The following is a 24,680-nucleotide window of genomic DNA, read 5'->3' on the forward strand; positions in this document are numbered from 1 at the left end:
ACTAGATTATAAACGCCTTGAGCAAAATTATTTGATGTTATTTATCTTAGTTTCAGATTTTAACATCAAGCCAAATGCCTTGTATTCACTTCATAAATGTCTTTTGAATTAAATTTATTACTGTTAAGTGCTGATGTTGGACTAAAGCTAGTGTCATACATATAACAGACAGGCAATAATTGCTCATGGTTTATTGATAGCAGGAACTCAAGATTTATTCATTGATTAGTTAAGTTTGAATACATCTTATAATTAGAGCATCAGATGAGTCAGGTCCTCCCTTCTTTTCAAAAACATGTTAGAACTGCTCAACTGGAATTCTGTAGATCATTATTTAATAATAGCTCTTTGTACCTTTTTCTATAATGTTATGGTTTGGGCTGTATCACCTCATAATAAATTAAGAGTACTAAACTCCTGTGGTGAGAATTCAGAACAGGCTCATCTCAAAGTCTGTCCTATTCCAGTTAGTGTTAAGGCCAGGTTCCAGAGTACTTTACTGAGATAAGTAAATAAACACAATTTTCAAAAGATATCGACCTGAAAATGAAGCACTACTATCTTCTGATGCTAGATTTCCCAGTACTCTACTGATAGGCTTATATAGAAATTGTTCTCAGGTTTGTGATTTATTTCTGCTTCCTAGAGCAAACTGGTAAGTCTTACTTCCTTTTTTGGTAGAATACGGACTTGTCTATCGAATCTTAGCTAGCTAGTCCTGCGGGCACCCCTTAAAACCTGAAGGAGATAAAATTAGGACAAAAAAGAAAAAAAAGAAAGAAAAAAAGGAAGGATACTACACACCAGGTGGTAAATGTGAGAAGTAGTACCAAGAGAGAAATAACATAGATTGAAAACATAAATCCTTAAATAGTTTTAGATAAAACCATGGAAGCTAGATCCATAAATATTTTTGTGGGGACTAGGAAGCTTAGAAATATCCCTAATCTAGATATTGATGTTAGAATAACCATACTTTCCTAAAACACTCCCCTGAATGTCCCTGCAAAAACCATACTGAGCTGATCCTGTAATGAATTGATCCAATATAATCCCCTCCATTTCCATTTTGGATCCTGAACATGAGGGGACAGAGTGAGGAAGCAAGCTGCTTGGGATTACAGGTTTGGAAGATTATAGGTGATCTTTACTGAACATTACATTGTGTCCGAGCCAGGTTTTCCCAGCCACGGATGCAGGGAAAGTGAAGTTCAATGGAAGGTAATTTCATGAATGATTTCTCATCATTTTCCCCCCTAGAGATTTAAATCTTCTATAAAGCTTCTAAAGCTTTCAAAATTCAACATTAAAACCTTTAAAAATTTTGTTTCCAGCTAAATAAAAGTTAACCACTTTTTCCTTGCTTTCCCACTCCCGTGCTTGCAAAGTCCAAGGACACAAAGGTCTGATACTAACTGCCAACATCTCCTCCCCACTGAATAGGGGAACCGGAAAGAAAGGCTTCCACCAGGCGCCGCAGGGGGTCAAAGAAGGAAACGGGTGGGCAGTGATTACTCTTGCACAAAAAAGTCAGGCCAGGGGCGCCTTGGTGGCTCAGTCGTTAAACATCTGCCTTCCGCTCAGGTCATGATCCCAGAGTCTTGGGATCGAGCCCCGCACCGGGCTCCCCGCTCCGCGGGAAGCCTGCTTCTCCCTCCCCCACTCCCCCTGCTTGTGTTCCTGCTCTGGCTGTGTCTCTCTCTGTCAAATAAATAAATAAAATCTGTAAAAAAAAAAAAAAAGAAAAAGAAGTCAGGCCATTTAGGGGAGGTGCTTGGCGAGGCTGGGAGTCAGGCTTGAAGCGCCGGAGAGCGGATTAACTGGAAATTGGCCAGAGTGGGCGCGGTGCCCTGCGTCCCTCTCCCCGAGCGGTAAAAGCGGTAAAAGTCACCGCAGTGCCCGCGCGAGCCACCAGCTGGGACAGCTTCGCTGCCGCTGCACTCCTACTCGGACTCACCGTACGTGCCCGGGAAGGGACGCGCAAGGAAAGGGTGCGCGGTGGGCGGGAAGGAGCGAAGTGGGTGGAGCGGGTGGGCTTGAAAAGTCTTTGCCCTCGTGAAACTTCTTTGCTCTCTGTAGCTGCTAAGCTCTGGCTTTTCGATCCGTCGCCTCTGAAACGGAGTTGAGTTCCTGTACCCTGGTAGGTAAGTTTTCCCCGTGGTCAAACTCCAGGAAAGAAACTTAAGAGAATAAGTCCTTTTATGTTTACGTAGTGAGTTACTCACTTTTTATTCTCAAGCCACGCGAGCGTCCACTTTGAATGCGCCCCCTGGAACTCTGGGGTCCCAGAGACGTTAAATCACAACCTGTCAGTGGCGGAGTCGCATTCACCCTGACCCTAGTCTAGCTCCAGAGTCTCTGTGTGCTCTACGCTCTTTGTGCAAATTGTATAATATATGAAGTCGCTATAGATTAGGCAACTTCTGTTCAACCGAAGGGTGTGGAATCCTGCAGCGGCCCTGGGCAAATTGGCCTTTGCACCTACTGAAGTACAGGAAGGATTTGCTCCTCGTGGTTCACTTTGCTAGGCAAGAGGAACATTGGCAAGTTTAATGATAATAATATAACGACAATAACAAAGTGCAGGAGGACATAGATTAAACTTTGTGATATTATAGCCAGCCCCCCAGTCTGGAGGAGGAAGCCATGGGAAACTCTTATTTGGAAGGTGAGGCCTCGGATGTTACTGTTATGGCGGCCCCGGGGCAGTGGAGAGAAGGTGCATGCAAATCTCCCATCTCCTTGCTTTCTTCGAAATAGTCCCAAGGCCTCTTAGTATTCTGGGCACCTTTTTGTTTTCTCCTTTGCCCTCTGTCTGCTTTCTCTCCAAGAGAATGCCAAGTGGCTTATAATCAAGCATTGTCATAGGGGCACATGGAAAATTCCCCAGATCCTCCAGCTTACAGCCTTTCCACCGTTTGCCGTTTAAGACTAGAGTTCTTCAGGGCCTTAGCTTGTGGTGAATGCCAAACTACAGACCCTTTTTGCATCCCCACGGGGGCTTACCATACTGGGAGTTAAGATAGTAATAGGGTTTGCTGTCCTTTGCTGTTCCCCAAATAAGAGGACTATGTAGAACTTTAGTCATTTTTTTAAATGGCAAATCAGTCCCAATTTGAATATTGCTCTTGGTGGCAAAAAAGTACAATTTTTTTCTAAGGGTTTGTTTTAGAGTGGAGTTTATCAGTGAGGCTGGGAAAGGAGATCAGCAGAGGCCCCTGAGAACAGCCTTACCTCACATTCTCCCAGAGCCCCCAGCATTTTCTCCCCAGCACCCAGGCCCTGAAGCATAGGAGGCCAAGATAATTGAATTATCTTTTTTTTTTTTTTAATCTTGTGGTAGTATTACATTTGTTTTAGAAGGTATGAAATTGAAGAGTCATGGCTCGAGGTTGTGTGACCAGATTTTTTGTGTGTTTCACAATATTGATGTTGCAAGGCCACCATAAATAAGAAGAGAACTTTGCCCTTTTTGGCCCAGAGCCTGTAAAGAGAAGAGGAATATTCCATGGTTGAGAGATAAAGACTCAACTGTAATAGATACAATAGGGGTAGGTGCTGTATTTGGATGAGGAGGGCAAGATAGGAATATGAGATTGGACAGAAAAAGGCCCCCAGAAACCAGAGTGGTCTAGAATTCTTAGCCTTGATGGTGGATAGCCCATGAGCTAAACACTTGAGAAAACTGGGTTCCAGTCTTGGCCCCTCCACTGTGAATTTGGGTCACATTACTCACTCCACCTCTTCAGACTTCAGCTTCCTTACATGTTATTATTATTTTTTTTTAAAGATTTTATTTATTTATTTATTCATTTGAGAGAGCGAGAATGAGAGAGAGAGAGAGAGAGCACATGAGAGAGGGGAGGGTCAGAGGGAGAAGCAGACTCCCTGCTGAGCAGGGAGCCCGATGCGGGACTCGATTCCAGGACTCCAGGATCATGACCTGAGCCGAAGGCAGTCGCTTAACCAACTGAGCCACCCAGGCGCCCCAGCTTCTTTACATGTTAAAGGCAGAGACAAATATTGCTTGCTCTGACTACCTTAGAATTTTCTAGATCAAGTGAGATAATGGGTAAGCTTTTTGAAAACCCTCAAATGATCTCCTCAGTGCCTAGAACAGTGCCAAAGTAGGAACTTATTTATCAAATACTTATATAATATTGACCAGTTCCCAGTGCTTTTCTAATGTCTTTAGACTTTGCTCATTTGATACTCACAAGAATCTTGTGAGATAGGAAGTATTATTAACCTCATTATACAGGTAAGGTAAGTAGGTCCCAGAGAAGTTAAACCACAACCAGTAAGTGGCAGAGCCAAATTTACCCAGACTCTAGTCTAGCTCCAGAGTCTCTGTGTGCTTCGCACTTTGCTCTTTGCCCCTTCAGAGGCATCACCTCCACCTTAGGGGACTGAGCCCAGCTCTCTGGTGAAAAAGATGGGGGTATTCTCTGCTGTGCCAACCAGTGATGGACAATGAAGGGAATGATACCCTGGACAAATGTAATTCATCATTGTAACATTTTATTCTCTCTAATTCATAACCAAGTTTCATGTTTTGTCTTTTCTTAGATTATTCATACCTCGTTCCTAGAATACTCAAAACACTTAACAATTTACCCTCTTAATTATTAACACTACTACACTGCTCTCCTCCCTCCTGGCGACCTCCCCTAGTAAAAAGCGTTCAGTAATTTTGTGGGTTTTTTTTTTTTTCTTAAAGATTTCATCTACTTATTTGAGAGAGAGTAGGAGAGCACGAGTGAAGGGAAGGGGCAGAAGGAGAGGGAGAAGCGGGGCTCTGTCTCAGGACCCCGAGATCATGACCTGAGCCGAAGGCAGATGCTTATTAACCAACTGAGCCACGCAGGCGCCCCATTAATTTTGTATTGACTGCAGTGCCCAGCCGTGATGTAGGCTCAAGGCAATGTCCTGACGAATCAGCTTTGAAAAAAAGTCTAGGCCAGCACCATCTTATTCCATGCTGTAAATCACTTCTGTTTCTTTCTTTTTTTTTTTTTAATTAACATATAATGTATTATTTGTTTCAGGAGTACAGGTCTGTGATTCATCAGTCTTACACAATACACAGCGCTCACCAGAGCACATCCCTCCCCAAATCACTTCTGTTTCTCAATGCCTTACCTTCTCCTCACCTGGCCCTCCGGTATGCTGGGAGTGGAAGATATTGGTCTCTGAGAAATGGTTCATGGACCTTTAGGTTGTGAAGTCAGAGGCTCAGCATTGGCCCATCTCCCCAAACCACAGACTCCAGGAGTTAAGCTACATTCTTGGTGTTGGAAAAACTCTTGCTGTGAGGTACGCTTTCAATGTGTTATTCACATTGAAAGAAAAAAACCTCGCATTGCCCTTTTCCTCCAACTGCTGATATCTTTGTGTTCTTTTCCCACCAGCAGCTCTGGAAGGCTTCCACTTTTTCTCTACTTTTTCAAGACCAGTTTTTAACCAAAAGGAAACCATTCTCTGGACTTATATTCCATTGCTAAATACATTTCATTCTATCCATTCTGTAGTGACCTACAGAAACTGTTTAGTTGTAAAATTATTGTTAAATAACAACAGTTCCGACTTGATAAACTTTTCTTAATTTTTTTAAATTAACATTCCTGCTGTGTTTCTTCAGATCTCTGTCCAGAGGCATAGGACTTAAGGATCCCTTATTAAGCTAATTACTTTACATGAGCTTTGAAGGATAGCGCAGTTTATTCCTGACTTCCTCCCCACCCCCGCCCCCGCTACCAGAACAAGAGCAGATACATTAAATGGTACTAAAAGTATTACCTTGCACTGAGAGCTTATATCACATTCTGTGCTTTCAAGACTGCTGACTTGTGGAGGTGGATTAATGTATCATATGCATTTGGTTTTGTTTTTTACACTGAAACATACAGTTTCTGTTTGCTTAAATCTGAAGTACATATTCAGCCTACCTTTCAAAATAGGAGTTACTGGGATGCCTGGGTGGCTCAGTCGGTTAAGCGTCTGCCTTCCGCTCACGTCATGATCCTGAGCTCCCGGGATCGAGTCCCACGTCGGGATCCCTGCTCGGTGGGGAGTCTGCTTCTCCCTTGGCTCCTCCCCCTGCTCGTGCTCTCTCTCTCTCTCAAATAAATAAATAAAATCTTTGACAAAAATAGGAGTTACTTCGGAAGTTTTGGTTTCTTCATCTGAAAAATGGGAGTAATAGTACCTACCCTGTAGCATCACTGGGAGAGGAAACAAGATGACAGATGTGAGGTGCCCCAGCCACAGGCAGGCATTCAGTCAGTGTTAGTTGAATCAGCATTAAGCACTTTACAGTCTCTTGAAGGAGACAGTGCAGTGTAGTTAGTGTAAAGATACGAAGTCAGAGACGTGGGTTTGTGTCCTAGCTTGGCTGCTTAACATCTCTGATTCACACTTTCTTCATCTGTAAAATGCATATAGTTATGAGGACTATACTAGAATAGTTACAAAGATTATGTAACACACAAAAAGTATAGGGCATAGTTGGACATTATAAAATTAAGCATATATGTATATGTGTGTTGTTTATATCACATTCACAGCAATACGTAGACAGCTATATGACCAGTCACAGAGTAGAGAAAGAGATATAGATTTATAGGTTATTGGTAGATGGATAAAATGATCAGAGTTTGATCGATGTCAGTCTGATAAGGTTGCATACAGGGGTTGAGTTTCAAAGGCAGGAATGGACATTTTGTCCAAGAAACCGAACTCCATGCTAAGCAGGTTAAATAGTGTTGAAGCTTGGGTGTGAGAAAAGATGTGTGTTTATGTGGAAAAGAGAGAAGAAACAGACAGCAGAGCTGATAACAGAACAAGAGGATGTTAAAAAGAATGGCTACCAGGTAAGGTAGGGAATTTAAATTTTAAGCTTTACCTGAAATTCCTACCCACTTTGACTTGAGTATCACCAGTATAGCTTAGCTTCCCTTCTGGGTACATTCCCAATTATATTTCCAACTCCAGACAGACAGACACATTCAGTGGAAGGTGAAGTAATGTGAAGAGTTACATAAAGCTACCTTCCTTCCCTTATTCCCTCTATGAGAGTCCCATAAATGCCACTTCCTTCTTTTGCATTTGCCCGGCATTTTGTTTCCATTATCCTGCTTCTCCTTGTTCACTTGTGCTGGTATGAATGATGACTATAATCATGGTGATAATGATGATCATAAGGATATAATAAACTTTATCGAGGGTTCTTCACGGGCCAGGTGCTGTGCTAAGTATAAGTATATTCCACATGGTATCTCAATTAAATCCTGACAACAAACCGCTAGGTTAGGAACTATTACTATTCCCATCTTAGAAATGAAGAAATTTAGTTTCAGAGAGGCCAAATCTCTCAACCAAAGTTAATAACCAAAAGGTGGGACTGGAATTCAGATCTTGTAACCCGGGATCTTAAATACTATTGAAATGACAAAAAGCTGTAAGGTGGGTTTCTAAAGCAGGACATATATTAGAGCTTAGGTGTTTCTTATTTTATTTTATTTTTTAAGACTTTATGTATTTGAGAGAGAGAGAGAGAGTGCAAGCAGGGGGGAGGGACAGAAGAAGAGGGAGAGAGAGAATCTCAAGCAGACTTCACACTGAACGCAGAGTCCAACTCGAGGCTCGATGTCAGGACCCTGAGAACATGACCTGAGCCGAAATCAAGAGTCAGATGCTTAACTGACTGAGCCCCCCAGGTGCCCCAGAACTTAGGCATTTCTTTCTTTCTTTTTTTTTTTAAGATTTTATTTATTTATTTGACAGAGAGAGACACAGCGAGAGGGGGAACACAAGCAGGGGGAGTGGGAGAGGGAGAAGCAGACTCCCCGCCGAGCAGAGAGCCCAATGCAGGGCTGCATCCCAGGACCCTGAGATCATGACCTGAGCCGAAGGCAGACGCTTAACGACTGAGCCACCCAGGCACCCCAAACTTAGGCATTTCTAATCAAACATTAATGGTGCCACTATGTACATAATTTAATGTTTCTAAAGAGATCAATCCATAAACTCTGGTCTTTTGTGTCCAACTTGTGGTTCATCTTGATGAAAAAATAGGATTTTAGTTTATCTTTACAGCATTTTGCCCATTTACTTTTGCTTCTCATACCCTTACATTTTCATTTTCACTCCATGCTTGTTTGATATCTTCAAGCTTAATGTTATAGAACAGAAAAAAACCACAATATATTGTTTATTTTGAAATTTTAGAAAAGATTATTTCTCCTGCAATAACCCAAGATATTTTTGAGAACAATATGGTTAATGCTGCAATATAAGTACACCAAGTGACTGTCAGGTTATTTGAAGTATTTATGTCTGCCTTTTCTCTCTTGTCTAAACTCTTTTTAAGATTCCAGACCAAAATTGAAAAAATGGTTGACCTCACTGAGCTAATGGAAAATGAAGTATTCATGGCCTATGCTTCCTATACAACAATTATTCTTTCAAAAATGATGTTTATGAGTACTGCAACTGCATTCTATAGATTGACAAGAAAGGTAAGGCATTTGGAGGCAATAATTTCCTTTAAGGGTTGGCATTTTGAAAAACAATTTTCTTAATTTACTTTTTAAAAAACTTTTTTGGTAAAGCCCAATGGCACCTTGTTTAATGTTGCAAATGAATTATGCCATCATTTGGTATAGCTGCATCTGATATATTTATGGAACAGGTACTTTCTCCCGGAAGCTAGTAAGTGGTTTTTTTCCTTGTGGCTTTTACCTTTTGTCATGCTACTTAGTACATGAGATTCTTGGAGTGTTAAAGTTTTCAAGAAAACTCTGTGATTTTGAAGTTAATTTTGCCAACTAGAGTTTAGAAAATAGTCATTTTCCAGACAGTTAGCTGGTGTTTTTAGTTCTATTACAGGTCAAGGGTACACCTTTGGGAATAGAATTAAGTTCTTATTATCAGTAGAGCCTTTTATGACTGGGGCAAGGCATTTGAATTTTGTGTAGTTCTGACTTCTTAAGTGGATGCTATTTCTGCCCAGCATCATAAGAATGATTTTTTCTTAAACTGAGCCTTGGGAAACGTAGTAGAAATATTTTGGAAACTATATCCTATACTCAAGCAGGGTTTATAACACAGTAAGTGGGGGTAGAACAAAGCTACCTTGACAAAGTTAAAACTATTTTCATTGGTGTGGTCCTTGTCCCTAGTCAGCAATTTCTTCCTGGAAACCACCTATTTCTCTCTGTCTTTTTTATTTATTTGTTTATTTATTTATTTAGAGAGCGGAAGAGGAAGGGAAGAGAGAGAATCTTAAGCGGGCTTCACGCCCAGCGCAGAGCCCAACATGGGGCTCAATCTCACTACCCCAAGATCAAGACCTGAGCCGAAATCAAAAGTCGGATGCTTAACTGACTGAACCACCCCCAGGCGTGCCCCCCCACACCTATTTCTCTCTGAGTGCCTATCCCGAGTTTTTATCCTTCAGAGACTTGCTTTTATCTAGAGGTTATAGTCATCCTTAAGGTATTTCCCTGTTACTGTCTTGAGGTATAATTCCTTCCCAAGGATATTTGCATTTTAATGGGGGGGCACCTACAGACATATTTAAGTCTCGTAAATATAAGAGGTCCAGGTGTCAAAGCAGCAGGCTGTAAAGTGGCTTCCTGCCACTGGGTCCACAGTGTCCTCTAGAAACGGGGTAGTACTAAGCATAGCAGAAATGTACCCCATCTTACAAGAAAAGGAGAAAACTCAAATTCATGGAGTGCCAGTGATAGTGCCAGGAGCCATGTGATAGTCTTTGTATGTACAAAATCATGGAATTGTTAGTATTATCATGTGAAGTGAGAATTAGTCCCCCCATTTTATAGATGAGGACCTGAATGAAAGTCAGACAGGTTAAGTAGCGTACCCAAGGTTATACACCAATAAAGAGTGAAGCTGAGATTCTAATTCGGATTGCTTTAAACTCAAATCCCATGCACACTTTCCACTGTAATACATTTATTTACTTATTTGAAACATATTTATTGAACATCTAGCATGTGCCAAGCATTTATTTAGAAACAAGACAGACAGAGCTGATCTCAAGAGCTGATACTGTATCATGTCCCTTCCCATCAGTTCCCTCAACATCTTTATCTGAAATAAATGCTTATGTCATATTTAGAAAAAAAAATGTAATATTTATAGCTTTCTAAGCTTAAATTAGGCTAATTTTGTAGTTCATGTTTTTCTTTATTATAAATTATTAAACAGTGGAACATACTTAAATATTTTTTAAATGCCTTTTTCAAGTTTCAAGGGATGGGGAGATCATATCAAACAGCATAATAATTTGCAGGAAGGAATAAATGAACATATGCCCTAGAACACGTACTTGGTATTTTTAGGAATGCCGTTCAACTTCTTATGTTTCACTATATTATTCAACCCAAAGTGTTTGTTAATTCAGCCAAAGAAAAGAGATACACATATCCTAATAAAGAACAAAATATACTTCCTGCCCTTCATTCTTATACTTCTTGCCTGGTCTCTAACATCCATGGTTAGTAAATTAAAGACTTTCATATGAGCCAACCAGTTGGGAATGTTAATACTCTTGAGGGAAGTTTCATCAACATCACTATAAAAAGATGCCAGTTCACCATAATAATAGTCAATGATGGCTTGGAATTAGGCTCTCTTTTCCATTTTTGCTTCCTTTTCACTATTTTTATACATTAGTTTTTATTTAAGTTCTTATTTATGCTTTTCTTTAAAAAATGCTTTGCACTGTCAGGAAAAGCTTAAAGTCTAGATCCCTCCCCGTGTTTGAACTCCAGATTTTCTTTTCATAAGGGCCAACCTGGATGCCTGTGTTTCTTCCGTTAAAATGCAAGTAACTTATCAGGTAGAATACTCCCATGTTATTTGGCATTTGAAATACATTTTTTTTTCTTGGAATTTGGAATAGGTTTTTGCCAACCCAGAAGACTGTGCTGGCTTTGGCAAGGGAGAAAATGCCAAGAAGTATCTTCGGACAGATGACAGAGTGGAACGTGTACGGAGGTAAACCCACTGTCTCCTGAAATTATTTACTTGATCAAAGAATTTTGGTCAAGGAGTTCAGTGAGGATGTTGGGGATCATAAGGGAGAAAAGTCAGTGATCTTAACTAGTCCATATAATAATTATAGAAAATTAGGGATCTAGAAGTCTCCAACTCTCACTGCAATTGCACATGCCAATTTCCTACTTCCTTGGGGTTAATGACTTTGTTCTCTGTAGGGATTTTTCAAAAAGGCTTACAGGTAGAAGGTAAAATGAGGATGGTGGATTTTTGCAGTTTTGTCATCTTTCTCCAGAGCTGAGAGTGTCAGCTTGTGTGAAACATTGAAGATACTTTTGCATAAGACTCAAAATATGAACGTGGGAAATCTTGCCTTCCTTTTTCTCTCTCCTTTATAGGTATTATGTTTAATGTACTGAGAATTCAATGAACAATGAAAAGCAATAAGCCAAGATACCATCCACACAGCTTCCTAATAATATAATTAATACTCTGCTTTAAAAAAGCAAATTGAATTCTAGTTCTGAAGGTATACTTCTTAATCCTTGCCATAAAGTCATGTAAATTGCAAACTTTCTTTTTCACCTTTACTGAACTGTAGTCAACAAATAAAATTGTAAGACATATAAAGTACATAGCATCATGAGTTGATACACATATATGTTGTGAAATGTTTATCCCCGTCGAGTTCATTAACACATCCATGACCTCCAGATTTACCACCCCCTTTGTTTTTTTATGTGAACATTTAAGTTCTAATCTGTTAGCAGATTTCAATTATAGAGTACAGTGTTATTAACTATAGTCACCATGTTACACTTTAGATCTTCAGACCCTCTTCATCTTATAACTGAAATTTTGTACCCTTTTACCGGCCTCTCCTTATTTCCCCCCGCAGCCCCTGGCAACCACCTTTCTACTGTTTCTGTGAGTTTGACTTTTTTTTTTTTTCCCCTGTCTTTTAGATTCCACATATAAGTGATACCATACAACATTTGTCTTTCTCCGTCTGCTTTATTTTACCTAGCATAGTGCCCTTCAGGTTCATCCATGTTGTTGTGCATAACTTTTTTAAGGGTGAATAATGTTCTGTTGCACATACATACCACATTTTCTTTATCCATTCATCTGTTGATGGACACTGAAGTTGTTTCTAGATCTTGGCTATTGTGAATAAAGCTGCAGTGAACATGGGAGTGCAGATACCTCTTTGGAATAATGGTTTCTTTTTCTTTTTCTTTTCTTTTCTTTTTTTTTTTTTTTGGATATATACCCAGAAGTGGAATTGCTGGATCCTCTGGTAGTTCTATTTTTAATTTTTTGTGGACCCTCCAAACTGTTTTCCATAGTGGCTATACGAGTTTACATTCCTACCAACAGGGTTCCCTTTTTTCCACATCTTTGCCAGCTAGCATTTATTATCTCTTGTCCTTTTGACAATAACCATCCTGAGAGAGGGGAGGCTAATCAAAACCATTGATTTTTGGATGATTTTGAATAAAAATCAATGGTTTTGGATGTCTTCTTTGGACAAAAGTGACTACTCACGTCCTTGCTTATTTATTAATTGGGTTATTATTATTACTATTATTATTATTGTTAGGGAGCTATATAAGTTCCTTGTATATTTTGGATATTAACCGCCTATCAGGTATGTGGCTTGCGAATACTTCCTCTGTAGATTGTTTTTCCATTTTAGTGATGGTTTCCTTTGCTGAGCAGAGGCTTTTTGGTTTGATATAGACCCATGTGTTTATTTTTGCTTTTGTTGTCTTTGATTTTGGTGTCAAATCCAAAAAAATCATTGCCAAAGCCAATGTCAGGGAGCTTACCTGCTATGTTTTCTTCCAGGAATCTTAAGGTTTCAGATCTTATGTTCAAGTCTTTAATTTATTTTGAGTTAATTTTTGTGTATAGTATAAAATAGGGGTCAGGTTTCATTCTTTTGCATGTGGAAATCCAGTTTTCCCAACACAGTTTATTGAAGAGACTAGCCTTTTCTATTGCATATTATTGGTTCTTTTGTAAAAAATTAATTGACTATAAGTGCATGGGTTTATTTCTGGGTTTTCTATTCTGTTTCATTGATCTGTGTGTCTGCTTTTATGCCAATACCATACTGCCTTGATTACTGTAGCTTTGTAATGCAGTTAGAAATCAGGAAGTGTGATACCTCCAGCCCTTATTCTTCTTTCTCAGAATTGCTTTGGATTATTCCGGGTCTTTTGTGGTTTCATACAAACTTTAAGGTTGTTTTTTCTATTTCTCTAAAAAAAATACCATTGGGATTTTGAGAGGGGGTGCATTGAATCTGTAGTTCACTTTGGATAGTATGGACATTTTAACAATATTAATTCTTCCAATCTGTGAACACAGAGTATCTTTCCATTTATTTGTGTCTTCAATTTTTTTTGTCAGTGTCTTGTAGTTTTCAGTCATGATCTTCCACCTCCTTGGTGAAATTTACTCTTCAGTATTTTATTCTTTTTGATGCTATTGTAAATTGAATTCTTAATTTCTCTTTCTGATAGTTCATTGTTAGTGTAAAAAATGCAACTGATTTTTGTGTACTGATTTCATATCCTACAACTTCTCTGAGTTCATTTATTAGTTCTAACAGTTGTTTAGTGGAATTAGGGTTTCCGATATAATATGTCATCTGCAAATAGAGATAATTTTACTTCTTTCTTTACAATTGGATGACTTTTATTTCTTGCTCTCGATTTAATTGTTCTGGCTAGGACTTCCAAACTATGCTGAACAAAAGTGGTGAGAGTGGGCATCCTTATGTTATTCCTGATCTTAAAGGAAACATTTTCAGCTTTTCATGATGTATGATGTATGTTGTTAGCTGTGGGATTGTCCTGTATGGCCTTCACTGTGTTGAAGTACATTCCCTCTATATCCAATTCATTGAGAGTTTTTGTCATGAAGGAATTGTGAATTTTGTCAAATGCTTTTTCGGTATCTATTGAGATGATTATACTATTTTTGTCCTTCTTTTTGTTAATGTGGTATTGATTTACAGATGTTGAACCATCCTGACATCTCATTTGATAACAGTGTATGATTCTTTAAGTCCTTTTAATTAAACTGTTGAATTTGGTTTGCTAATATTTTGTTGAGGATTTTCATATCTGTGTTCATCAGGATATTGACCTGTGATTTTCTTTTCTTGTAGTGTCCTTATCTAGCTTTAGTATCAGAGTAGTGCTGGCCTGGTAAAATAAGTTTAGAAGTGTTCCATTCTCTTCTACTTTTTTGGAAGAGTTTGAGAAGAATTGGTATTAATTCTTCTTTAAATGATTGGTAGAATTCACCAGTGAAGCTATATGGTCCTGGATTTCTTCACTGGGAGGTTTTTGATTACTGATTCAATCTCATTACTAGTAATTGGTCTGCTCAGATTTTCTATTTCTTCATGATTCAGTCTTGGTAGGTTGTATGTTTCTAGGAATTTGTCCATTTCTTCCAGGTTGTCCACTTTGTTGGTAATTGTTCATACTAGTCTCCTTCGTATTTCTGTGGTATCAGTTGGAATGTCTCAACTTTCAATTCTAATTATTTTATTTATTTGAATCCTTCCTTTTTTTCTTCTTGGTAAGTCTAAGGATTTATCTTATTTTATCTTTTCAAAAATACAGTTCTTCATTTCTTTGGCTTCTTCTATTTCTCTTTAGGCTATATTTCATTTATTTGCTCTATAATCTTTGTTATTTCCCTCATTTTTCTAACTCTGGTTTTAATTTGTTTTCCTTTTTCTAGTTTCTTGAGGGTTAAAGTTAGGTTGTTTATATGATATCTTTCTTTTTCTTAATGTAGGTATCTATCACTATAAACTTCCCTCTTAGAACTGCTTTTGCTTTATCCCATAAGTTTTGGTATTTTCTGTTTCTATCTTCATTTGTCTCAAGATACTTTTTTTAATTTCTCTTGATTTCTTCTTTAACCCATTTGTTGTTTAGTAGCATGTCGTTTAATCTTCACATATTTGTGAATTTTTCAGTTTTCTTCTTGTAATTGATTTCTAGTTTCATACTGTTATGGTTGAAATAGATGCTTGATACAACTTCAAACTTCTTAAATTTATTAAGGCTTGTTTTTGGCCTAACATATGATCTGTCCTGGAGAATATTCCATGTGTATTTGAGAAGAATGTGTATTGTTGCTGTTGGATGGTGTGTTTTTTAAATGTCTTTTGGGTTCATCTAAGCTAATGTATAGTTTAAGTCCAATGTTTTCTTATTGATTTTTTGTCTGGATGATCTATCTGTTATTGAAAGTAGGGTATTAAAGTCCCTTACTATTATTATTGTATTGTTACTTCTCCCTTTAGATCTGTTAATATTTGCTTTATATATTTAGGTGCTCCTGTATTAGGTGCATAAGTATTTACTAATGTTATATCATCTGATGAATTGACCTCCTTCACCATTATATAATGGCTTTCTTTGTCTTTTGTTACAGTCTTTCGCTTGAAGTCTGTTTTGTCTCATATAAGTATGGCTTCCTGCTTTCTTTTCTGTTCCATTTCCATGGAATATCTTTTTCCATCCCTTCACTTTCAGTACATATATCCTTAAAGCTGAAGTGAGTCTTTTATAGGCAGAAATAGTTGGGTCTTGTTTTTTAATCCATTCCATCATTCTGTGTCTTTTGTTACAGTTATTTTTGCTACTTTTGTCTTCTAGTCTTTATACTAGAGTTATGCGATGTACCCACCATCATTACATTAGTGTATTTTGAATTTAATTATACTTGCTTTTACTGGTGAGTTTTATACTTTCATGTGTTTTCTTCTTACTAATTAGTGTCCTTCTGTTTCAGCTTAAAGAACATTCTTGAACATTTCTAGCTGCTGTAGTGGTTATGAACACTTTCAGCTTTTGTTTGGAGAATTCTTTCTCTCTCCTTCAATTCTGAAGGACAACTTTGTCAGGTGGAGGAGGATTCCTGCTGGCAGTTTTAATTTTTTATTATTTATTTATTTTGAGACCTTAGAATATATCATCCCACTCTCTTCTGCCTTGTAGTTTCTGGTAAAAAATATGCTGATAGTCGTATGGGGGTTCCCTTGTATGAAACAAGCTACTTTTCTCTTGCTGCTTTTAAGATTCTCTCCTGTCTTTAACTTTTGGTAATTTAGTTATAATGGGTTTCAGTGTGGGTCTCTGTGGATTCATTTTTTGTTACTTCTGAAGTTCCTACATCTGGATGTCTGTTTCTTTCTCTGGGTTAGGAAAGTTTTTAGCCATTATTTTTTTGATTAAGCTTTCTGCCCTCTTTTCACTCTCGTCTACTTCTGGGACCTGCCTAATATGTACTTTCATCTTTTTGATGGTATTCCATAAGTTCCATAAACTATATTTACTCTTTTTCTTTTTTCTTTTTTTCTTTTTGTGCCTCCAGTTAGATGAATTCCATCGCCCTGTTTTCAAGTTCGCTGATCCTTTCTTTTGCTTGATCTGGCCTGTGTTGAACCCCTCTATGGGATTTTTAAATTCATTTATATTCTTCTGCTCTGTGATTTCTTTTTGATATTTTTTAATATTTTCTTTTGCTATTGAAATTCTGACTTTGTTCATGCATTTTTCTCCTGACCTTGGTGAGCATCTTTTGACCATTATTTTGAACTCTCTATTAGGTTACTTATTTCTATTTCATTAAGATCTGTTTCTGTAAATTTATCTTGTTCTTCGGTTTGGAACATATCCCCCTATTTTTACATTTTCCTTGGCTCTGCATTGGTTTCTCTGCATTAGATAAAACAACCACTTCTCCAGGTTTTGACAGAGTGGTCTCATGTAGGAGATGAAACTTGTCAGTCATCCTGGCCTGAGCCTCTGGTTGTCTCTCAGACCTTTGTGATTATCCAAGCTGCCTTCTTTGTTTTTACTGGCTCCCAATTGTTCTGGGTGTGCCAAGACTTGTCACATGTTCCAAAGGGAGGAACACAGTCAAGATCTAGATATGGGCTGATTGGAAGCTGGATGCTCAGGTAGCAGCGGGAAAAGTATGTAGTTAAGCCCCTTCTGGGGAGATCCTGGATTTGGGCATTTTTGTCTACTCCCTCTGTGCTGGACCTAGATATAGCCATGGGGAGGGATAGCTGCAGTGACTGCTTGGGCTTGTTGAGAATGATTCTTTTTTGCTGTATTTTTATGGGACTCATGAGTGGTAGTGCTATTAGCTATCAGGGCCTGGTGATCCGGAGACCGAGCCGTAGGGCTGCAGCCATAAAAACTGGAGTGCATACAGGTATATGAGCTCCTTCCAGAGAGATTCTGGTGACTGGGATCAAGCTAAAGGGAGAAGGTGGGGGAGATGTCTGCTGGCTTCCCTGGTTTCTAGGAAGGATCAAAGCCCAACCCTAGATGCATGCATGCTGACACTTAGGCAGTAGATTTCAAAGTATGCAGTTGGATCCCTTTCAAGAAAAGACTGGGAGATGGACAATTTTGCCTGCTCCCTCCGTGCTGACACAGCAAGTCTTGTGCTTCCCTTAACAACTTCTCTTCTGTTTGCCGTAAGTCTTACGGGTCTTGGGAATGCAATCCTCATTGATTTTCAGAGCTAGATATTTTGGGGTCCCATCCTTTGGTGAGAGTCCTAAATGTTTGGGCACTAAATGTGGGGTCCAAACCGATTGCTCCTCAGAAAGAAGCTTGGAGTTGGGAGTTCCCTTTCAACTGTATGGCACTCTGCTGGGGGCGGGGTTTATGGCAAGACTGTGTCTCAGCCTTTCCTACCCATTTCAATGTGGGTGTTTGCTCAATGTGTAGCAGTCACTTAGCTGGCTTCTGGATTTCTTTCAGAGACAATTACTTTGTGTGAAGCTGTACATTTGATGTGGCTGTGGGAGGAAGGGAGTTCAGGAGCCTCCTACGTCACCATCTTGGATAACCCGCTTCCCCCACAGAATTTTTTATAGTGGGATTCTATTACCAATCTATTAGTTACCTTTTTCTAACATCTGAAACATCAAAGTTATATACCGTCTTCTCACTTAGTATTTTCTAACGCTCATCCAAACGTGGTTCAATTTAGGCACATTTCAAGGAATAAGTAAAATTATATAAAATTAAAGAAACAGTGAAGTGTTTTCATAGCCATACTTAAACATACAGATATTTCGTTTTGTGGTGAATAGTTAAGATAGGAAACATCATGAGTATATTTGACGCACTGTTTCAATTTGGTGAGTATGAATAGGTGAACTGGATACTGAAATAAAAGAATTTTATTTCTGTAATTCAGGAACCAGCTGGAGTTTCTAAACCCTCTAGGACCTAGATCATATTTGCATTATCACTTTTCTTGATTCCCTGTGAAAGTCTGAAGCCCCTCCCAAGATTTCTGCAGATTCCCTCTGGTATATGATCTCAAGATTCACTCTCAGTCTGGGTTTCTACACGTGTGCATGTTTCCATAGTCTACATTTTGTTAGGCTGATGTAAACTTGGCTCTTTCCTCAACTCTCAACAAACCAACTTAAAAAATGTGGATAAAAGAGACTTGATGAAATTGAGGTGCAGAGTTTACATTATGGCAACACAAACATTTCAAGTTGTATGTTAGACAGCTTTGACAGTGTCCTTCAGCATCCTGTCCCTGGGGAAGTTGCACTGTACCTTCTTCCCCTCAAATAATGCCCACCATCACACCATTTTGCAGGTTCTTCTTTGGCTCCATATACTCTTCTGCTCTTCTAGTACCAAAATTATGCAAAAAATTTAACCCCAAGTTATTTATTAAACAAGAATGTTTTTCTCCTAAGAGGAAGTCTGTGCTAGGTAGTTTGAATAAAATGTTAACTTCTGCTTCACTTAGTTATGTGTTTGTTAAATTAACGGTCCTACCGAGTAAATCAGCCAGTCTTAAAAATGGACGATTCCAAGAATGTGGATCTAAAATGGTTTCAGGACAAAGAATGTGAAAATTTCAAACAGTATCAGAAAATTGTAAGTGTTATGATGAAAACGAATAAACAGTAGAAAAGGTGAGTACAGCTTTGTGGCGTTGCCAAAACCACCAAAGAGACATTAAGCAGTTTAAAACTTTTGTCTTTACCTTTTCATACATCCCTTCTAGAGCAGATAATCACATACATGATGCTGATCATGACCCTATACTCATAACATTGCCCAGGACTTGAAAGTGATAACAGTTAGATGCTCAATAGCATTAGTAAGTTTGAAGGGAACATCCAAGTGTCATGTGTGAATGCTTAACAAAAGATATTTTAATTTTGAGATTTTAGATTTTTCCCCATTCTCCCGTCCCCCCCCCACCCCCCCCCCCCATGCCAATAGGACTGACTGTACTTCTAGAGGAGAAAGCCCTTATTGAAGCTAGTCAGGTTGTGAACAATTTACCTTAGTTCTTTCTGAAAGGAATCCGTGTCCTCGAAGAGGTGCAGCGACTGTGTGCACAGCGCCCCCTGGTGATCAGACACTGCCTTTTCAGTGTGGCAACAGAAGAGTCTCCAAGAAAGACAAGGTGTCCAGTTTCCAGTTGTATTTTTTGAGACCTTATCGACACCATCAAAAAGTTTCTAGTAACAGTTCGCTTTTGGAGATACTTTTCAGATAACGAGTTTCCATAATCTCCTCATTTGATTTTTAACCTGGATTTTTTTTTCCATTACTTCCACATATAAAGCTATTTCTATCAGTATATCCCAATGGCAGGGACTGAATGGGGCTACAAATGAAGTGACAGGTATGCTTTCAGGTATGCAATATTGAGAAAATTAATACATACACATATGGGGCAAATAAGTAAAAACATAAAGTAATATATGTGGAAATATCAAGATAAGTGGCTTAAAGTAAGTGACTTGCATTCTGGACAGACAAAAATCAGAGATGATTAGAAAACATTTTACGTATGTATTTATTTAATCCCATCTCGCCGTGTTCTAGAAAGAATATGAGACCATATATCCATTCAGTACAACAAGATGAAAAGAAAGTTGCAAAGTAATCAGGGCAGCTGGAGAAATAAAGAGAACCATTCAAAAGGAAAAGAAGGCAGGCTTGGGTTTGGTATATAAGGGAAGGGAGAGACGTTTAGAACATACTACCTTCAAAGGCAAATAATACCCTTTCACTGAGTGTTTAATGGAATATAGGTGACACTCACTGGGGATTCTGTCAAGGGACTGAGCCTTGGGCTGGGAGTTGAACTAGATGGCTTCCCTTCTGGCCCCAGTGCCTGAATAAAGCATTCACTGAGAGATCATTGTGTGGACATTACTGTCATTTCTTGTATTAGGGTACTGTAAAAGAACTTCCCTGCCCTTGAGGGGTTTATAACTTTTCCCTTGAAAATAAGACCAACACACATGTAGTAATTAGAGAATGATATAAGGCAGCCTCTTATTAGATGTTAAGTTGTGGGGGACAAGGTGTAAGTTCTTAAAATATTTAGGAATATTGCATGAAGGAAGAGCTTGAAGGATATTAGGATTTGAGAAGAGGAAGAGGAGAGAGATCATGGCAATTTGGAACAATTTCTTTGTGGGAATTTGGGCACACTGCTCTATGTTGAGCGTGAAGAGCTTTGGCTGAGATAAGGGAGTCTGGAAGAGTCTGGTATGAGGCTCCTTTTGTACTTGGCCACCCCCAGACAATTCTCAAAGATGTGTAGCAACATTGGTCCAGGTCAGGTGGATGACGCTGAAATCCAGGTGGTTCTGATCTGAGGCAGGGAGGTGTGACTGGAGCATCATGAGCACAGAGAAGGGTTGGTGGGAAGGTCAGCCACAGAACAAGCCTATACCAAGGGGCGTCTGTCTAAAAGAGAAAGGAAAATGGGAGCAGGAATCATCACGGGGGGAAGGGGATAGACCCAGATAGAAAGTGGTTGTGAAAACTGAATTAGCACCTGCTAATAGATTTTGAAAGCAGTCTAGAAAGGACTCAAAGATGAAAGAAGCTGCGCCATCATAAGATGAACTCTGTCGTTTGAGCAGAGAAAGGGTTCCAGTGGACAGGTGATACTGAACTACGGCAGGTGCTCGCTGGGAGAGCTGGGAAACCGAATGCCCTGGCCAGGGTCTAAAAAGATGGCGTGAATTAGCATTGAGTATGTCATGAATTAGCATTGAAGATGAGGGTCTGTTGAAAACAGGCCTTCCTAGGACGAGGAGCAGTGTTATCTGTAAGATCATTTGGAGGACTGAGGACAGGGAAAGAGAGTTGAAGAGGAGAAATAAGATAGAGGGAAGCCAGAAAAAAATGAGGGGCTAGTAAGGTCGAAAGAAGCCCTCCTCCGACCTTCCTTCCCTCAACCCCCAGTGAACCACATTACTTCTTACTGTCTTTGACTTTCTTCTCTGTTTTAAAACTGCATTCTATTTACCAATTGCTTAAGTAGGCTTAGAAGTAGACATTGTTTTCCATGGGGTCTCCCTTTTAAAACTTCTTCCCCAACTTTAAAATGTCTGTCCTTTTAGAAAGTTGTGAGGGAGAAAACTAACATGGCCAAGATTGGAAGTGATGTTGTATCTGTAGTCCGGCAGGAGAATTCAAAGGACCAAAACAAATAGCCTTGGTGTAATTGGTGAACTGGACCCTTCCTTAGTAGGAAATAGTATTCCTGTCCCTTCTTGCCCACCTTGCTCTCAGTAGCCTGTTCCATGATGGAGTGGGGATGGGAACACTCATATCTTTCTGTCTTTTGCTTTTACTTAGAAACAGGTCATTCTTTATATAAATCTTTCAAAACCATTACTTATCTAGGTGACTGTCACCTTCTCCAAACCTTTATGTTGTCACCATCTTTGTCAGGAACCTATGGAAACCAGGAGAAAGGAAAGGAGGGGGAGACAATGGTGATTATTGAGCAGGCAATATGTAATCATTTTTTGGTAGAAGAAAGGAAAGTGACATAAAACTAATTTTTTTTTTTGTTTTAAAATACCTATCAATAGCTGATAAGCTCTCTCAAAAATCTTAACTTCTAGTCTAGATTCTAAAGCAGTTTTAAATCTGGCTACTTAAACAGGGATATTAGATTTTAAAATTAAGCACTTCAAAAAAAATCAAGTCAATAATAAATGAGCCTTCTGTTCACAACCCTAGCCAGAGAAACCCAAGGTGCCATGAACTGGAGGAAATCATCTAGCTATGGTATAAAGATAAAATTTAGGAAACATATCTTTCTATGGTCTATAATTTTTGTGTATTCTTTGTACTTTGCTCCCTTGGTTAGCTAATTCTTTTTGTAATTTGAGGATAGATTGGCTAAAATTTTACCCATATTTGAAAGGCTACTTATGTATTCTGTTATTTGAAGTTGAGAGCGTAAGATTCTTGGTATTGAATTGGTAAATTAATTGTTGGCAACCTAGTAGTTGGAGTGAATGGGCAAGGATTGTCTGAGTAACCATTCTGTAGACTGACAGAAGTGAGGGAGTAGTCTTATGAAAGATTATAACCAAAAGTTCTTTCTTTTGGAAAGAAGAGTTTTAAGAAGACTCTTGAATTGCTATTGTATGAACCTCAGAAGAAAAAATATTTCATATCTACAAAACTGAAATGAGTTTTATGACACAGATGCAATTTTGATGTTCTTGAAAGTGAAAAGTGTCTTCTCTGTTATATGTTGAGATACGCTAAAGATAGAACCGAAAATAATAAGACATTTTAAATAAAAGCCAAATGGTTAAAGAAACAAGGCAATTTGAAAAAGAAAATAAATCTGCATTTTTAAGATCCACTAACATTATATTTAGTTTTAGAAGAAAGGGAAAAATGAATGGATTTCTATGGATTTTGAAATCAGTGTTTTTCTAATCTTTTCCTACAGAGCTCACCTGAATGACCTTGAAAATATTGTGCCATTTCTTGGTATTGGCCTTCTGTATTCCTTGAGTGCTCCAGATCTCTCTACGGCCCTCCTGCACTTCAGACTCTTTGTTGGAGCGCGGATCTACCACACGATCGCGTATTTGACACCCCTTCCCCAGCCAAATCGGGCGTTGGCTTTCTTTGTTGGATATGGAGTTACTTTTTCAATGGCTTACAGGTTGCTGAAAAGCCAATTGTACTTGTAAAGAGAATCATACAACTCATCCAATTATTTTCTAAGAATTCTGTACCTCCAATTTATAATGAATGCTTTTTTAGATTCTAAGTGGGAGGAGAGCAGAGAAATTAAGATGGGGCAAACAGTCTGAATGTTAACATCACCAATATCATTTATTCTTGTTCTATATTTGTACTCAAAATTTCACATAATTCTTAAATCTTTTGACTTCTTCTTTAAGTGCCTTGTTGTAAATTCTGATTATAATTTGTAACATTCATTCAACATTTAATATTTGAAATCTACAAAAAGGGTGAATGCATGTGTGATAAACCTATATTGCAATATTGCTGAATCGGACACATGAAATAAAGAATTTAAAGAATAGTTTTATTTGGTTCAATTTTTCCCAACTTATATTTTCAAAAGTTTTAAACCTACAAAAAAGTGGAAAGGTAATACAATGAACCTTTATATATCTTTCATCTAGATTTACCAATTGTTGACATTTTTGCATATTTGCTTTTGCTCTATCACTCAATGTTTTTTCAGATTAATTTGAAAGTAAGTTGCAGATATCATGATATTTCACTTCTGAATACTTCAACATGTATCTCTTGTGAATAAGACAATCTTCAAATAACATTATCACACACAAGAAATTTAACAATATAATAATATTATATATATATAATTCATACTTAAATTTCCCCAATTTTCCTAATAATGTCCTTTATAACTGCTATATTTTTTTAAAAGATTCATTTATTTATTCAGAGCGAGAGAGAGAGAGAGAGAGAGAGAGAACATGAGTGGGCAGGGCAGAGGGAAAGAGAATCTCAAGCAGACTCTGCCCTGAGCATGGAGCTCGACATGGGGCTCGATCCCTCAACCCTGAGATCAGGACCTGAGCCAAAACCAAGAGTCGGTCGCCCAGTCGACTTCACCACACAGGTGCCCCTATAACTGCTATACTTTTGATCCAGGAATCAAACGAGGACCACACAAGCGTTTTGTTATCATTTCTATTTAGTTTTCAATAAAATGGAAGAGTTCTTTCATTTTCTTTCTTTCTTTTTTTTTTTTCTGTCTTTAATAGCATCAACATTTTTTGAGGAGTATATGCTGATTGTTTTACAGAATGAACCTTAATCTGGCTTTATTTTGTCTATTATTTTCTTGTTCTTAGATTCAGATTAAACATTTTTGGTGTTGTTGTGTCTTTCACATGACAACATATCAATAAGCATATGATATCAGTTTGCCCCCTTATCGGTGATATTAAATTTGATCAACTTAATAAGGCAGTATCAACCAGACTTGTCCATTGTAAAGACATCTTTATTTTTGTAATCATATGTGGGGACAAATTGACACTGCAAATTCTGTTTTCCTATAAAATTTCACCCAATGGGTTTGGAATCTAATGATACTCAGTTTGGTTTCTACATTAAAATATGAATATATAAATATAAAAATTGATAGAATATATAAGTATACAAACCTATAAACACATATAAATCCACATAGATTGAGATCTTTCTGTCTTAAATGGAATTATATGTGTTTAAATTCTCATAATGAAGGATGAACTTTTAAAATATCAATATTTTTCTTGTACT

General features: G+C 38.2%; 1 protein-coding gene across 3 annotated transcripts; it reads left to right on the forward strand.

Moving 5' to 3' along the window:
* Nucleotides 1–1,771: 1,771 nt before the first annotated feature.
* Nucleotides 1,772–23,445, forward strand: MGST1 (microsomal glutathione S-transferase 1). Of its 3 annotated transcripts, none has more exons than XM_032391788.1 (5): nt 1,772–1,958; nt 2,080–2,144; nt 8,372–8,519; nt 10,931–11,025; nt 22,840–23,445. In XM_032391788.1, the coding sequence occupies exons 3-5, from the start codon at nt 8,394–8,396 to the stop codon at nt 23,084–23,086; spliced, it is 468 nt and encodes a 155-aa protein (XP_032247679.1). In that variant the 5' UTR covers nt 1,772–1,958; nt 2,080–2,144; nt 8,372–8,393; the 3' UTR covers nt 23,087–23,445. The 3 variants fall into 3 exon arrangements, with proteins under 3 accessions (XP_032247679.1, XP_032247682.1, XP_032247680.1); XM_032391789.1 differs by having other exon boundaries at nt 1,780–1,958; nt 2,080–2,140; XM_032391791.1 differs by lacking the exon at nt 2,080–2,144 and having other exon boundaries at nt 22,840–23,444.
* The last annotated feature ends 1,235 nt before the right edge of the window (nt 23,446–24,680 follow it).

Source organism: Phoca vitulina, unplaced genomic scaffold, assembly GCF_004348235.1.
Source record: "Phoca vitulina isolate PV1807 unplaced genomic scaffold, GSC_HSeal_1.0 scaffold64, whole genome shotgun sequence".
Lineage (NCBI taxonomy): Eukaryota > Metazoa > Chordata > Mammalia > Carnivora > Phocidae > Phoca > Phoca vitulina.